The 17,827-nt window shown below is 42.1% G+C and overlaps 1 protein-coding gene across 1 annotated transcript; it reads left to right on the top strand.

The window, feature by feature from the left end:
- Positions 1 to 12,356: 12,356 nt before the first annotated feature.
- OR5AE4 (olfactory receptor family 5 subfamily AE member 4) lies at positions 12,357 to 13,304 on the top strand. Its single transcript, NM_001390497.1, has one exon. The coding sequence runs from the start codon at positions 12,357 to 12,359 to the stop codon at positions 13,302 to 13,304; it is 948 nt and encodes a 315-aa protein (NP_001377426.1).
- The last annotated feature ends 4,523 nt before the right edge of the window (positions 13,305 to 17,827 follow it).

Here is a 17,827-nt window from a genome sequence, read left to right on the forward strand (position 1 = left end):
TTAGCTCTGTCATAATATAAGTAGGCATTTACTTCTAACATTCAGTTCAGTTCAGTTCAGTCACTCAATTGTGTCCGACTCTTTGAGACCCCATGAACCGCAGCGCACTAAGCCTCCCTGTCCATCATCAACTCCCAGAGTTTACCCAAACTCATGTCCATTGAGTCGGTGATGCCGTCCAACCATCTCATCCTCTGAGGTCCCCTTCTCCTCCTGCCTGCAAACCTTCTCAGCTTCAGGGTCTTTTCAAATGAGCCAGCTCTTCACATCAGGTGGCCAAAGTATTGGAGTTTCAGCTTCAGCATCAGTCCTTCCAATGAACGCCCAGAACTGATCTCCTTTAGGATGATTGGATCTTTAGTACTGGTTGGATCTCCTTGCAGTCCAAGGGACTCTCAAGAGTCTTTTCCAACACCACAGTTCAAAAGCATCAATTCTTCAGTGTTCAGCTTTCTTTATAGGCCAAATCTCACATCCATACATGACTACTGGAAAAACCATAGCCTTGACTAGACGGACCTTTGTTGGCAAAGTAAAATGTCTCTGCTTTTGAATATGCTATCTAGGTTGGTCATAACTTTACTTCCAAGGAGTAAGTGTCATTTAATTTCATGGCTGCAATCACCATCAACAGTGATTTTTGGAGTCCCAAAAAACAAAGTCTGACACTGTTTCCCCATCTGTTTCCCATGAAGTGATGGGATCAGATGCCATGATCTTAGTTTTCTGAATGTTGAGCTTTAAGCCAACTTTTTCACTGGCCTCTTTCACTTTCCTCAAGGGGCTTTTTAGTTCTTCACTTTCTGCCATAAGGGTGGTGTCATCTGCATATTTGAGGTTATTGATATTTCTCCCAGCAATCTTGATTCCAGCTTGTGCTTCCTCCAGCTGAGAGTTTCTCATGATGTACTATGCATATAAGTTAAATAAAGTGAAGTGAAGTCACTCAGTTGTGCCCGACTCTATGCAACCCTGTGGACTGTAGCCTACCAGGCTTCTCTGTTCAAGGGATTCTCCAGGCAAGAATACTGGGGTGGGTTACCATTTCCTTCTCCAGGGGATCTTCCCGACCCAGGGATTGAACCTGGGTCTCCCACATTGGAGGCAGATGCTTTAACCTCTGAGCCAGCAGGGAAGCCCCAAGTTAAATAAGCAAGGTGACAATATACAGCCTTGACATACTCCTTTTTCTATTTGGAACCAGTCTGTTGTTCCCTGTCCAGTTCTAACTGTTGCTTCCTGACCTGCATATGGTTTTCTCAAAAGGCAGGTCAGGTGGTCTGGTATTCCCATTTCTTTCAGAATTTTCCACAGTTTATTGTGATCCATACAGTCAAAAGCTTTGGCATAGTCAATAAAGCAGAAATAGATGTTTTTCTGGAACTCTCTTGCTTTTTTGATGATCCAGCAGATGTTGTCAATTTGATCTCTGGTTCCTTTGCCTTTTCTAAATCCAGCTTGAACATCTGGAAATTCACGGTTCACGTATTGCTGAAGCCTAGCTTGGAGAATTTTGAGCATTACTTTACTAGCGAGTGAGATCAGTGCAATTGTGCAGTAGTTTAAGCATTCTTTGAAATTGCCTTTCTTTGGGATTGGAATGAAAACTGACCCTTTCCAGTCCTGTGGCCAATGCTGAATTTTCCAAATTTGCTGGCATATTGAGTGTAGCACTTTCACAGCATCATCTTTCAGGATTTGAAATAGCTCAACTGGAATTCCATCACCTCCACTAGCTTTGTTCATAGTGATGCTTCCTAATGCCCACTTGACTTCACATTCCAGAATGTCTGGCTCTAGGTGAGTGATCACATCATTGTGATTATCTGGGTGGTGAAGATCTTTTTTGTACAGTTATTCTGTGTATTCTTGCCACCTGTCTTAATGTCATCTGCTTCTGTTGGGTCCATACCATTTCTGTCCTTTATTGAGCCCATCTTTGCATGAAATATTCCTTTGGCACATGGTTATAGAGGTTGGTCCAGCTTCTGCTTGTACAAATATATCAAATAATACTTGCTATCAAAAGTAAGATAGGTTTAAGGATTTGACCTAAATGGCAGAAGCTGTCTAAATGAAAATTTTGTGAAATCTTTAAGCTAAATCTATAATTCTACCCTAATGACTCAAACATGCATTTAACCATAATCAAAGGTGTTTACTAAAGTATTTTGTTGAAATAATGAGAACTGGAAAGACTTTATATGCTCATTCACAGAAGTTTAAACAAATTATGGCTCAGCTATACTGTTGATAGTTGTGTTAGCCGCTCAGTTATATCCCACTCTTTGGGGACTCCGAGGATTGTAGCCTGCCAGGTCATCTGTCTACGGGATTCCGCAGGCAAGAATACTGGAGTGGGTTGCCCTTGCCTTCTACAGGGGATCTTCCAGACCCAGGAATCGAACCTAGGTCTCAAGAATTACAGGCAGACTCTTTACCATCTGAGCCACCAGGGAAGCTGGCCAACTGAGCACAGGGAGCTGGGTGTGCTGGGCGCAGGTCGCGGGCGACAGGGCGGCAGCAACCCACGAAGAGAAGAAGGGGGGAGGCGATCACTGGGGGCCGACTGACCCGCCTCACCGGCGGCAAGGAGGGCCCACTACCCACGCTTGGTTCAACTCGAGGCGCAGAGCATCGCCGCGGCGGCATGGAGGAACAAGGGGGCGTCCCCCGTCGCAGGTAGCCCGCCCTGGCGGCCCGGGAGCGGGTTGGGGGACACCCGCCTGTCGCGTCGGGACCGACCGATGCGCTCTCCCTTTCTCCCGCACGGGGGCGGGCGGCGCGTGCACGCGGCCGGTCCACTACGGCTGGCAGGGACCCAACTCGCGCTCGGGCGAGCTGCCAGAGCGGGGAGCTGCGGGGCATGGCGCTTCCCCTCGCCCAGCAGTAAACGACGTCGGCGGACAGGCGTCGGTGTGCGGGCGTGGCCCTGGGGTAGCGGACGGACTAACGGAGAAAGGGACCCACGAGGTGCAGCCAGGTAGGCCGAAGTCGCGAAGACGTGGCGGTGGCGGCATAGAAGCGGCTGTTGGGTGGGGCTGCCGCGCGCCATCGCGAGGGGCCCTGGGACGTTCAAAACGAGTCGCCACCGCGAGTCGGCCGCCCGGGCACGCCACGGGGTCTCACCGCCACAGGCCTCCAACAGAGGGGCGGTCCCACGGCACCCCGGACGCCGACTGGCCCCCCTGGCCACCAGGGGAGCCCTTGCGGGTCTCTCGACCACAACCGCCAACATCCAAAGTCGCAGCCGGCGCAGGAGAATGCTCTCCGTACGCGTACCTGCGCCCCTACGCCCCTCACGCGCAACCCGGCGTGCCCAGCGTTCCCCGGGGCGCCACAGGGGACGGAGGCCGGGGGACAACATCCAGGTGAGGCGTGGCCGGTTCGGTCCCAGACAGGGAAGGGGGCACGGGCGGTTACCCGTGCGGACAGAGCAAGGGCCAGCAGAGACAGGGAGGGGCGGCAGACACTCACAGCCAGGGCCGTGGCTCAGGGGCACAGGCCCTGTCCAGGGAACAGAAAGACCGAGACACGGCCGGACCACCAGGAAAACTAGGGCGAGGTCCCACTGCCACACACACAAGGGCGCTTCCGTGACGTCTGGTACGCCAGCCGGCCTCCGCTACCGCGGAGCTTCCCGCGACCGACTCCGCCGCCGGGGCCGTCTTACCTGGCTGCCTAGGGGCCCCGTCCACGCAAATCATCCGTCCGTCCTCGGCAGATCCGTCTTCATCTAGTCCGACTCAAGACTCACGTCCTAGGGACCAGTTCTCCAGCGAGGCGGCCCAGCCCGTGCCCGCACACCAGCAGCGGCTGTGGCTTCTGGCGAAGGCAGGCTTGAGGGGCTCCTAACCGCCGCGCGACTGGGGAGCAAGGACCCGGCGTCCCCGTCCTGGGTTCACCATGGGGTTCGCTTACCGCAGACGGCGCACGCGCGGTCTCACTTGCCAGACGCCCGGTGAACCCAGCGGGACCCTCTCCTAACTGGGAGTGGGGAGGCGCGGCCCCGAATATTGTTGACAGGTCTCTTAATTTAGGAATCACTTCATGGCAAATTTATTGACTATACCAAAGCCTTTGACTGTGTGGATCACTATAAACTGGAAAATTCTGAAAGAGACGGGAATACCAGACGACCTGATCTGCCTCTTGAGAAACTTATATGCAGGTCAGGAAGCAACAGTTAGAATTGGACATGGAACAACAGACTGGTTCCAAATAGGAAAAGGAGTATGTCAAGGCTGTATATTGTCATCCTGCTTATTTAACTTATAGGCAGAGTACATCATGAGAAACGCTGGGCTGGAAGAAGCACAAGCTGGAATCAAGATTGCCGGGAGAAATATCAATAACCTCAGATATGCAGATGACAGCACCCTTATGGCAGAAAGTGAAGAGGAACTAAAAAGCCTTTTGATGAAAGTGAAAGAGGAGAGTGAAAAAGCTGGCTTAAAACTCAACATTCAGAAAACGAAAATATGGCATCTGGTTCCATCACTTCATGGGAAATAGATGGGGAAACAGAGGAAACAGTGTCCGACTTTATTTTCTGGGGCTCCAAAATCACTGCAGATGGTGACTGCTGCTACTGCTAAGTCGCTTCAGTCGTGTCTGACTCTTTGCGACCCCATAGATGGCAGCCCACCAGGCTCCCCCGTCCCTGGGATTCTCTAGGCAAGAACACTGGAGTGGGTTGCCATTTCCTTCTCCAATGCATGTAAGTGAAAAGTGAAAGTGAAGTCGCTCAGTCGTGTCCGACTCCTAGCGACCCCATGGACTGCAGCCCACCAGGCCCCTCCATCCATGGGATTTTCCAGGCAAGAGTACTGGAGTGGGTTGCCATTGCCTTCTCCAGCAGATGGTGACTGCCACCACGAAATTAAAAGACGCTTACTCCTTGGAAGGAAAGTTATGACCAACCTAGATAGCATATTCAAAAGCAGAGACATTACTTTGCCAACAAAGGTCCGTCTAGTCAAGGCTATGGTTTTTCCAGTGGTCATGTATGGATGTGAGAGTTGGACTGTGCAGAAAGCTGAGTGCTGAGGAATTGATGCTTTTGAACTGTGGTGTTGGAGAAGACTCTTGAGAGTCCCTTGGACTGCAAGGAGATCCAACCAGTCCATCCTAAAGGAGATCAGTCCTGGGTGTTCATTGCTAAAGCTGAAACTCCAATACTTTGGCCACCTCATGCGAAGAGTTGACTCATTGGGAAAGACTCTGATGCTGTGAGGAATTGGGGGTAGGAGGAGAAGGGGACGACAGAGGATGAGATGGCTGGATGGCATTATCGACTCGATGGACATGAGTTTGAGTAGACTCTGGGAGTTGGTGATGGACAGGGAGGCCTGGCGTGCTGTGATTCATGGGGTTGCAAAGAGTAGGACATGACTGAGTGACTGAACTGAAGTGAACTCATGGCAAATGCGGAAAAAATGGAAACAGTGACAGACTTTATTTTCTTGGGCTCCAAAATCACTGCAGATGGCAACTGCAGCCATAAAGCTAAAAGATGCCTGCTCCTTGGAAGAAAAGCTATGACCAGTCTATTAAAACATGGAAACATTACTTTGCTGACAGAGGTCCATCTAGTCAAAACTGTGCTTTTTCCAGTAGTCATGTATGAATGAGGAGAAGGCAATGGCATCCCACTCAGTACTCTTGCCTGGAAAAATTTCATGGACGGAGGAGTCTGGTAGGCTGCAGTCCATGGGGTCGAGAAGAGTCGGACATGACTGAGTGACTTCACTTTCATGCATTGGAGAAGGAAATGGCAACCCACCCCAGTGTTCTTGCCTGGAGAATCCCAGGGATGGGGGAGCCTGGTGGGCTGCCATCTATGGGGTCGCACAGAGTCAGACACGACTGAAGCGACTAGCAGCAGCAGCATGTATGGATGTGACAGTTGGACCATAAAGAAAGCTGAGCACCGGAAGAATTAATGCTTTTGAACTGTGGTTGTTGGAGAAGACTCTTGAGAGTCCCTTGGACTGCAAGAAGATCAAAGCAGTCAATCCTAATGGAAATCAGTCCTGACTATTCATTGGAAGGACTGATGATGAAGCTGAAGCTCCAATATTTTGGCCACCTGATGCAAAGAGCTGACCCATTATAGAAGACCCTGATGCTGGGAAAGATTGAAGGCAGGAGGAGAAGGGGAGAGAGGATGAGATGGTTGGAAGGCATCACCAACTACATCGACATGAGTTTGAGCAAGGTCCTGGAGTTGGTGATGGACAGGGAAGCCTGGCTGCTGCTGTCCTTGGGGGTCGCAAAGAGTCGGACACAACTGAGTGACTCAACTGACTGACTGAATAGGCGTTTCCATATTATTTCTTAACAGACTATCCATCTCTGTTATTCAAAGTCTAAAAGATGAGGGTAACATATAAATCAACTTAGGTTAAAATTTATTTTGTAAAGTACAACAGAAACCATGCAAAGGTCTAAAAAGAGATTACAGACCTTCCAAATCCTCAGTAAACAAACTAAAGAAAAAAAGGAAAAAGCAAACAGAGAAGTCCATGTAACCTAATTACTCTGAGTAAATGGGAAAAGTCTATCTCCAAAAGAAAGCAGCATAGAGCTAAAAGTAGTTGCTATTTCACAATAACAGAATGGTTGAGTAGGCATGTGAATATCAGGTTAGATGGCAAAACTGATTTTATCCTGTGTCATGTTTTATGTTTGTACTTGATTTTCCCCCAACATTTTGTTTTGAAAAGTTACAAAGTTATAAAAAAATTGAAATTTTGTATGATGAATGTACATTTATGATGAATTTTGTATGATGAACATCTGTATACCCCTCACCTGTATTCACTAAACACACATTGAAAATGAAAGTATGAGTTGCTCAGTTATGTTCGACTAGTGACCCCATGGACTGTAACCCTTCAGTCCATGGAATTCTCCAGGGAAGAATACTGGAGTGGATAGCCATTTCCTTCTCCAGAGAATCTTCCCCATCCAAGGATCTAACCCAGGTCTCCAGCATTGCAGGCAGATTCTTTACCATTTGAGCCACCAGAGAAGCCCCAAACACACATAATATCCACAAATATTTTTGAAATGTACATATCTGAATTTTTAAAATTAAAACCATTATTCTAGAAAATTGAGTTTGTACTTATAGGTTGAAATAAGTTTGAAATTCCATGCAATTTGAGTCTCAGTTCAGTTCAGTTGCTCAGTCGTGTCCAACTCTGCCATCCCATGGACTGCAGCATGCCAGGCCTCCCTGTCCATCGCCAACTCCCGTAGTGTACCCAAACTCAAGTCCATTGAGTCGGTGATGCCATCCAGCCATCTCATCCTCTGTGTCCCCTTCTCCTCCTGCCTTCAATCTATCCCAGCATCAGAGTCTTCTCTAAGGAGTCAGTCAGGTGGCCAAAGTACTGGAGTTTCAGCTTCAGCATCAGTCCTTCCAATGAATATTCAGGACTGATTTCCTTTAGGATGGACTTTTTGGATCTCCTTGCAGTCCAAGGGACTCTCAAGAGTCTTCTCCAACACCACCGTTCAAAAGCATCAATTCTTCAGCACTCAGCTTTCTTTATAGTCCAACTCTCACATCCATACATGACTACTGGAAAAACCATAGGTTTGACTAGATGGACCTTTGTTGGCAGAATAATGTCTCTGCTTTTTAATATGCTTTCCAGGTTGGTCATAGCTTTTCTTCCAAGGAGCAAGCGTCTTTTAATTTCATGGCTGCAGTGATTTTGGAGCACCCAAAATAAAGTCTGTCACTGTTTCCATTGTCTCCCCATCTATATGCCATAAAATGATGGGACCAGATGCCATGATCTTAGTTTTCTGAATACTGAGCCTTAAACCAAATGGTTATAAGAAACAACTTTTCAGCTGGGCAGTCTTAGCAACATAAAAAATATGTTTAATGCATGCATGTAGTGTAAAACTTTATCTATCTTGAAAATGCAAATTATAGCAAGTAGATTATATACTCGTATTTTGCTGAAATGATTACTCTGATTGCAGAAAAAATTCAGTAACACTAACTTCCTCACTTTTATCTGGCAGTTTAATTCCTGGAAAATATTTTATTTAATTGTATTCTAGACAATTCAAGAAACAAAATTTTCACTCATATATTGTAACTTCTTTTTGAACTTAGATTAAATTGGCTAATTATACAGTAAAAGCCTATTACTATTAATAAGTGTCCATTATTTTTAACAGGTGTCCATTTTTAGGTAGGTAATAAATGAGATTATGAAGAAGAAAAGTATATATTCTCCATAGTCCTTATTATTGTTTTATCCTCCCTAAGGAAGAAGCGGGCACAATATAAATCATAGAATAAATTGCAGAATGCATATTATATAGATGTGGGTAAAAGTGTTCGTCACTCACTAGTGAGTCCATTGCAACCCAATGGACTGTAGCCTGCCAGACTCCTCTGTCTGTGGAATTTTCTGGGCAAGAATACTAGAGTAATTTGCCATTCCCTTTTCCAGGAGATCTTCCCAACCCAGGGATCAAACCTGGGTTTCCTGCATTGCAGACAGATTCTTTACTCTCTGAGCTACTAGCGAAGTCCATAGACCTGGGTAGTTTGCTTTAATTTACTGAGCTTTGGTGGTAGGTGGGTTGGTCGGGAGGCGTGTTAGGTCATTTTACTTTCTTCTTAGTGAATGTACATATGTGTAATGAGTCTGCTGAAAAGGCTAGAAAGTTGTAAAATTCTAGACTTTTAAAGCTAAGATAAAATAGGATGTTTGTAAAAATGTTAATATGGTAAGAACATGCACACATGTTAAAAATTAGTTAAAACTAAATGCTAGATGGGTAAGATAAAGTGATAAATTTCAAATATTATAAAATGAGTATTTTTATAAAGGTTTTAAATTGTTTAATTTCTTTCCTGAAAGTTGTGCATTCCGACACAAGTGTGTAACCAAAACCTCTCTATGGGAAATGCTGCGCTATCTAATCAATGTTTCTGACACATAGACATGAATGTATGTTCTCTAGAAAGCTAGGTCCATGAGCTCTACAGGCAACAAAGATGTCACAAAGCAGATAAAACTTGGTGAAGGATATATATTTTTTATTTCTTTAGTTTATTAGCTGTCACTTCATGAGTTAAAAATGGTTATAGAACTTCCCTAGCAATATATCTTTAACAAAAAATTCTGTTTAAATGTAATTTTTCTTTGATATTGATATATAACTTGATTATAATTATAAATTTTCAATTATCTTAAGATGTAATATTTTAAAGTGATTATTCCTGCTTAATTAACTAATTTTCTTTTTTTCTATATATTGGAATCATCAAATAACTGCTAAAGAAAAAGCTTGTACACTTGATTACATCATATGCAAATATAATAAGAAAGGTTGATTTCTGGACAATTTCCCAGAAAAGGCTAATTTTAAGCCACTCATTTCTACTTCCAGTTCTCATTATTTGGCTGTTTATGATAAAAAACTCATTTTAACCTGGATTCTTAAAAAAACTCATATGCTTATATTTATACCAATTATTTCAGATAGCAAGTGAGACTATTTTCTAAGAATTTCTTTCATTTTCTAATATACTGCTACCAGTCTCTTGGGTTAATAAGAAATGTTATAGAACCTCTTCCTCAGCAATGTATTATTAAAAAAAAACACTTTTATTTTCTAATTAGATGAGAAATACCTAAGCTTTAACTATGTTTGGTTTAAGACATGTATTGTTCACAGTGAGCAAAAGTTTCTTCCACGCATTAACAAATTCTGCATTCTATGTGCCAAGAACCTAAGCTTGATTTAACAAACTTAAATGATAAAGTACAAAATTTAGGGAAAACCTTATATTTTAAAAGATGCATGTTGATTATATATCCTGATGTAGAACTACCTTATGTGTCTGTCAGAATGTTTTTGACTTATTTTTCATAATCCTCACTAAAAAAATTAGTCAAATTAGTAAGTGTGGGTATAAAGAAAAATGAGTACTTAGCATAGAAGTTAATATCTCAAGATATTGATTTTCTTATAAAGTGTCTTCAAAAGTTTCATAAATTGAATATTATTTTAAAACTATTAACCTTATTAAGGTGTAGACTGAAATTGAACAGTGCAGTAAAATATTGAAAATTTGAGAATTTGAGAACTGACATGGTAGACGCTGTTGTTTTGATATTTTTCTTATTAAACATCTTCTATTGATTGAATAACAGTATCCAGACACTTTGTAGTTATTATCAGAATTTTCTTTCCTAAATTTCATGATTTGAGAATTATTGATAGTTTCTCTCCCTCTTTTTTTTCCCTCTCAAGCATGGTACAGATCTGGTGCTGCTTGTAGAAAGAGAAAAAACATCTCCCAAAGTGTCTCAAAGATTTTTATTTAAATATTGCATGGGAAAAAAATGGCAGAAAATAATTTCATTTCACATGTATAAATAAATGTGTATACATTTCACATGTATAAATAAATCATTGCATAAATTGTATCATTTCTACTAATATATATTATCTCAGTAAAGAAATCATTAAGAATGTCCAGTAGGCAAAACAAATGTTGAGGAAGGGGGAACCACTGAAAATGACTTTTGCATTTTATTTTCTAATCAAGTTTTTCTGTTACACATATATAAAAAAAAGTTAATTTCAAAGTGACAAAAAAATCCACAGAGGTATTGATTTGTAAATCTTCAACTAAAATCATTTTTTGTAAATATCATAAACACTATGATTATGTGGACTGTTAATATCCATGCAATTAAAATTAGAGAATTAAAGAATAATTAGTACTGCCAATATGTTCAAGAATATATAAATCTGGAACCCCATTTCTTTAAATATTCATATACACATAATGATTTATTTAAATTTTAAAAAGAAAAATTATTATTAATGAATATGTTTGGTTCATGTTAGGCTCACATTCAGACACTCTCAGCGTGTGTGCATGCTAAGTTGCTTCAGTCGTGTCCTACTCTCTAGGGACTGTAACCCTCCAGGCTCCTCTGTTCATGGGGATTCTCCAGCAAGAATTCTGGAGTGGGTTGTCATGCCCTCCTCCAGCAGATCTTCCCCACCCAGGGATCAAACCTGCGTTTCTTATGTCTTCAACATTGAGAGGCGAGTTCTTTACCACTGGCCCGTACCTGGGAAGCTCAGACCTTATCAGACCAGGTTTAATTTATATTTTGTAGGCAAATTTAATTTTATTGAAGTATACTTTCTGTGGGCTTCCCTTGTGGCTCAGCTGGTAAAGAATCCACCTGCAATGCGGGAGACTTGGGTTCGATCCTTGAGTTGGGAAGATCCCCTGGAGAAGGGAAAGGCTACCCACTCCAGTATTTTGGCCTAGATAATTCCATGGACTGTATAGTCCATGGAATCGCAAAGAGTTGGACACGATTGAGCAACTTTCACTATAATTTCTGTGGAGAATACATATTAATGTTGATATTTAAATTATTATGATTTTGAAGTTATGAAAACATCTCCATATTTATTTTTTACTTATAGAAACACTTTGTCAGACATTCATTCCTTTGGGCTTCCCTGATGGCTCAGGCGATAAAAAATACGCCCACAATGCAGGATACGTTTGTTCATTCCTTTACTCAACAGTTATTTGGATGAATGTTTGTATACAATATGTTTTCAAGTTTCTAGCATTTATTAAAATTTATATACCAAGGAATAATGCACTGCTTCTAACTCCAAGGTAGTTTATACTGAGATTGTGCATAAAATTGTACACACTCAGATAATATAGGAAAAATAAGGTAAATGCCCAAGGAGGTGTGGGAAGCACGTCTTAGTTTCACTGAACTGTGAAATCCCAAACAGGTCCACAGTGGTTTAATGGAAGGCAAATTTTGATTTTTGTTGTTGTTGTTGTTGTTGTTAGTTTCTCAGAGGGCTTGCTTTTGAAAAGGAACAGAGAATGAATTTTCAAGATTATGAAAACAGGAGATTTTAAAATAGTAGTTATAATAATCAAAGGACTTCCCCAGTGGCTCAGGGGTAAAGAATCCACCTGCAATGCAGGAGCCATGAGAGATGTGGGTTTGATCCCTGGGTCTGGAAGATCCCCTGGAGGAGGGCATGGCAACTCACTCCAGTGTTCTTGCCTGGAGAATCCCGTGGATAGAGGAGCCTGAGGGGCTTCAGTCTATAGCATCTCAAAGAGTTGGACTCGCCTGAATGCACACACATAATAATCAAAATCTCTAATTAAAATATAATTTTAACATACTTTACCAACAACTGCTCACCAGCTATCATGTAAGAATTTCTCATTGCTTGCCTCTTGGGCTTTTTGCTCTAATCTGTTTTTGTTTGTTACACTTCCTCCAGAAAGACCACTGTAGACAGAGGAGATGGATGCCTACAATCAAACCACAGTGACTCATTTTATCCTCATAGGGCTTTCTGATTGCCCAGAGGTGCGCTACCCTCTCTTTGTGGTCTTTGCCATCATCTATCAGGTCACGGTGAGGGGAAATGGGGCCATTCTCTTGGCCATTGGAACTGAAAAAAAACTGCACACACCCATGTATTACTTTTTGGCAAGTTTGTCCCTCTTAGACATCTTCTGCCCATCAGTTACTGTCCCCAAGATGCTGGAGAACCTCTTGACTGAGAAGCACAGTATTTCCTTCACTGGATGTGCTTTGCAACTTTATTTTCTGGTGGCCCTTGTGGGGACTGAAGTCTTCCTTCTCTCTGTCATGGCTTATGACAGGTATGTGGCCATCTGTTTCCCTCTTCGTTACACCCTCATCATTACTAAGGTTCGCTGTGTCAAGCTGACTGCTGGGACCTGGACAGCAGGATTTCTCAATTCCCTCCTTCATACAGTATCTATGTTCCACCTTTCTTTCTGTAAGTCTAACCAAGTTAACCAGTACTACTGTGACATCCCACCGGTGCTGGTCCTCTCATGCTCATCCACTTATGTGGCAGAAATGCTTATTTTAGTGGAAGGAGGTATCTTGGGGATCAGCTCCTTTTTGGTTACTTTTATCTCATACTTCTACATTGTATCTGCCATCCTAAAGATTCAGTCCACAGGTGGGAAGCATAAAGCCTTTTCCACATGTGCTTCCCACCTTCTGGTGGTTTGTTTATTTGGTGGCACGACAGTATTTACCTATGTACGCCCCTATTCCAGTCAACACTTCCCAGCAAGAGATAGACTCATTTCCATGTTATATGGAATTATTACTCCAATGTTAAACCCCATGATCTACAGCTTGAGAAATACAGAAGTGAAAGGAGCACTCAGAAGAGTCTTATGTCATAGAGTATATTCACTGCAAGTATAATATTAAAAGCAAATGACTCAAAGCTCAATATATGATGATTTCATAGAAATAATTCATAGAATAATTTTCAATTAAGGTAAGTGTGTATGGAATGCAAACTTGTCTACACATAGAAATTTTTATACACACGTATAACATTAGTTATGTCTATCTATATATCACTATCTTCCTGAACTAGAAACATTAATTTTATCATCCAAAAGTTGATATTTTCTGAAAGGAAGCAGAGAACTGTTAATAATTACACAATGTAACAGGTATAAATGGAACCTAAGTTAACTTAGATCTATTATCATATTCATATCTATATATCTGTATTTTTATCTTTTTTGAATCTATATTTATGTATAAATGGTATCTATATTTCTTTCCTTTATTTGATAGACTACAAATAAAGTATCCTTATGTTATGGCATTTATCCTTAGTGTTTTCATTTCATTCTTCTTCCTCTTCAATTTTAGCTTCCACTTATTCTGTATTTCTCAGTTTCTCTGTATTTTCCTATGAGCCTTTCCATTCTCAGTTCTGCCTGTGCCCTCTAGGAGTGCATTTAGTTTTTTCTGTCTCTGATTTAGATATTTAATTCAGCTCACTGTATTATTCTCATCTTAGCATCAACATGGTCATTTACGTAGACACAAACACACACACACAAGCACATCTATTAGCTACCTTGTATTTTATTATAAATTTTACTCTGCTACTTAGACTGAAACTCATGAAACTAAACTTTGCTTTGCCTTAAAGTCCAGTAGTTTTGTTCCGTTTGCCTAGAGAGCTATAGTTTCTGACTGTAGATAGCCCATCATTTTCAGTGCATTCCCTTTTCTTGTCACATGTAGAGATAGGAACATTTTCTTTATCTCCTACTGCTTTAAGGTCAGAAGTCATGTATAATTTTCTTAATAATTTTCCCCATCCTGGATAACCTGATAGCTTTCAAAATTTAGTGTCCAGTCTGGTGATCACAATTAGTATGTCACCAAATCTCTGCATTTCTGATTCTCTTTTTCACTCTGTCACATAAGTGCCTTCTGGCTTTCTCTTATCTGGATTCTGTCTATTAACCACTAAGTGAGGAAAAGGTCAGTTTTCATTCCAATCCCAAAGAAAGGCAATGCCAAAGAATGCTCAAACTACCGCACAATTGCACTCATCTCAATTGCTAGTAAAGTAATGCTCAAAATTCTCTAAGCCAGGCTTCAGCAGTACATGAATCATGAACTTCCAGATGTTCAAGCTGGTTTTAGAAAAGGCAGAGGAACCAGAGATCAAATTGCCAACATCTGCTGGGTCATCAGAAAAGCAAGAGAAGTCCAGAAAAACATCTATTTCTGCTTTGCTGACTATTCCAAAGCTATAAACTGTGGAAAATTCTGAAAGAAATGGGAATACCAGAACACCTGACCTGTCTCTTGAGAAACCTGTATGCAGGTCAGGAAGCAACAGTTAGAACTGGACATGGAACAACAGACTTGTTCCAAATGGGAAAAGGAGTATGTCAAGGCTGTATATTGTCACCCTGCTTATTTAACTTATAGGCAGAGTACATCATGAGAAACGCTGGGCTGGAAGAAGCACAAGCTGGAATCAAGATTGCTGGGAGAAATATCAATAACCTCAGATATGTCGACAACACCACCCTTATGGCAGAAAGTGAAGAACTAAAAAGCCTCTTGATGAAAGTGAAAGAGGAGAGTGAAAAAGTTGGCTTAAAGCTCAACATTCAGAAAACGAAGATCATGGCATCTGGTCCCATCACTTCATGGGAAATGGATGGGGAAACAGTGGAAACAGTGTCAGACCTTATTTTTCTGGGCTCCAAAATCACTGCAGATAGTGATTGCAGCCATGAAATTAAAAGATGCTTACTCCTTGGAAGGAAATTTATGACCAACCTAGACAACATATTGAAAAGCAGAGATATTACTTTGCCAACTAAGGTCCATCTAGTCAAGGCTATGGTTTTTCCAGTAGTCATGTATGGATGTGAGAGTTGGACAATGAAAAAAGCTGAGTGCTGAGGAATTGATGCTTCTGAACTGTGGTGTTGTAGAAGACTCTTGAGAGTCCTTAGGACTGCAAGGAGATCCAACCAGTCCATCCTAAAGGAGATAAGACCTGGGTGTTCATTGGAAGGACTGATGCTGAAGCTGAAACTCCAATACTTTGGCCACCTCATGGGAAGAGTTGACTCATTGGAAAAGACCTTGGTGGTGGGAGGGATTGAGGACAGGAAAAGAAGGGGATGACAGAGGATGATATGGCATCAACGACTCAATGGACGTGAGTTTGAGTAAACTCCGGGAGTTGGTGATAGACAGGGAGGCCTGGCGTGCTGTGATTCATTGGGTCGCAAAGAGTCGGACATGGCTGAGCAACTGAACTGAACTGAACTGATGTAATAACATCACTAATAAGGTAGTCTTACATAACTCAAAAAGCATATATCACTTCCTCCTCTGGATTGTCATTGATTTCTTAGTCATTTTCAAAATTATGCCAAATATAGCATGATTCTTTGTATTTATGCCACATGAAAGAGCATCTTTTAATTTCATGGCTGCAATCACCATCTGCAGTGATGTTGGAGCCCCCCAAAAATGGTTTGGAACCACCCAAAAATAAAGTCTGACATTGTTTCCACTGTTTCCCCATCTATTTCCCATGAAGTGATGGGACCAGATGCCATGATCTTCGTTTTCTGAATGTTGAGCTTTAAGCCAACTTTTTCACTCTTCTTTCACTTTCATCAAGAGGTTTTTGAGTTCCTCTTCACTTTCTTCCATAAGGGTGGTGTCATCTGCATATCTGAGGTTATTGATATTTCTCCCAGCAATCTTGATTCCAGCTTGTGTTTCTTCCAGCCCAGCGTTTCTCATGATGTTCTCTGCATATAAGTTAAATAAGCAGGGTGACAATATAGAGCCTTAACGTACTCCTTTTCCTATTTGGAACCAGTCTGTTGTTCCATGTCCAGGTTTCTCAAGAGGCAGGTCGAGTGGTCTGGTGTTCCCATCTCTTTCAGAATTTTCCACAGTTTATTGTGATCCACACAGTCAAAGGCTTTGGCATAGTCAATAAATCAGAAATAGATGTTTTTCTGGAACTCTCTTCCTTTTTCCATGATCCAGTGGATGTTGGCGATTTGATCTCTGGTTCCTCTGTCTTTTCTATAACCAGCTTGAACATTTGGAAGTTCACTGTTCACGTATTGCTGAAGCCTGGCTTGGAGAATTTTGAGCATTACTTTACTAGCATGTAAGATGAGTGCAATTGTGTAGTAGTTTGAGCATTCTTTTTTTTTTTTTTCTCTTATTTTAATTTATTTATTTTAAATTGGAGGATAATTGCTTTACAATGTTGTGTTGGTTTCTGCCATGCAACAACATGTATCGGTCACAGGTATACATATGTTCCCTCTCTTGAACCTCCCTCCCACCTCCCACCCCATCCCATTCTAGATTGTCACAGAGATCCAGGTTGAGCTCCCTGCATCATACAGCATATTCCCACTGGTGATCTATTTTACATATGGCAATGCTTATGCTTCAGTGCTACTCTCTCAATTCGTCCTATCTTCTCCTTCCTTATCTGTCCACAAGTCTGTTCTCTACTCAGTTCAGTCGCTCAGTCGTGTCCGACTCTTTGCGGCCCCATGAATCGCAGCACGCCAGGCCTCCCTGTCCAACACCAACTCCCAGAGTTCACTCAGATTCACATCCATTGAGTCAGTGATGCCATCCAGCCATCTCATCCTCTGCCGTCCCCTTCTCCTCCTGCCCCCAATCCCTCCCAGCATCAGTCTTTTCCAATGAGTCAACTCTTCGCATGAGGTGGAACTCTTCACTTCACATATTGCTGAAGCCTGGCTTGAAGAATTTTGAGCATTACTTTACTAGCGTGTGAGATGAGTGCAATTGTGCAGTAGTTTGAGCATTCTTTGCCATTGCCTTTCTTTGGGATTGGAATGAAAACTGATCTTTTCCAGTCCTGTGGCCACTGCTGAATTTTCCACATTTGCTGGCATATTGAGTGCAGCATTTTCACAGCATCATCTTTCAGGATTTGAAATAGTTCCACTGGAATTACATCACCTCCACTATCTTTGTTCATAGTGCTGCTTCCTAAGGCCCACTTGACTTCACATTCCAGGATGTCTGGCTCTAGGTGAGTGATCACACCATCGTGATTATCTGAGTCCTGAAGATGTTTTTTGTACAGTTCTTCTGTGTATTCTTGCCACCTCTTCTTAATATCTTCTGCTTCTGTTAGGTCCATACCATTTCTGTCCTTTAATGAGCCCATCTTTGCATGAAATGGTCCTTTGTTAGGTCTATTTTTTTGAAGAGATCTCTAGTTTTTCCCATCCTGTGTTTTCCTCTATTTCTTTGCATTGATTGCTGAGGAAGGCTTTCTTATCTCTCCTTGCTATTCTCTGGAATTTTTCATTCAGATGGTTATATCTTTCCTTTACTCCTTTGCTTTAGGACAGCCATTTTGCCCTTTTGCATTTCTTTTC

This window comes from Bos taurus, chromosome 7 (genome assembly GCF_002263795.3).
Source record: "Bos taurus isolate L1 Dominette 01449 registration number 42190680 breed Hereford chromosome 7, ARS-UCD2.0, whole genome shotgun sequence".
Taxonomy (NCBI): domain Eukaryota; kingdom Metazoa; phylum Chordata; class Mammalia; order Artiodactyla; family Bovidae; genus Bos; species Bos taurus.

Bases quoted from the DNA above. Each gene is read 5' to 3' on its own strand.
- OR5AE4 (NM_001390497.1), top strand. From the start codon at position 12,357: ATGGATGCCTACAATCAAACCACAGTGACTCATTTTATCCTCATAGGG.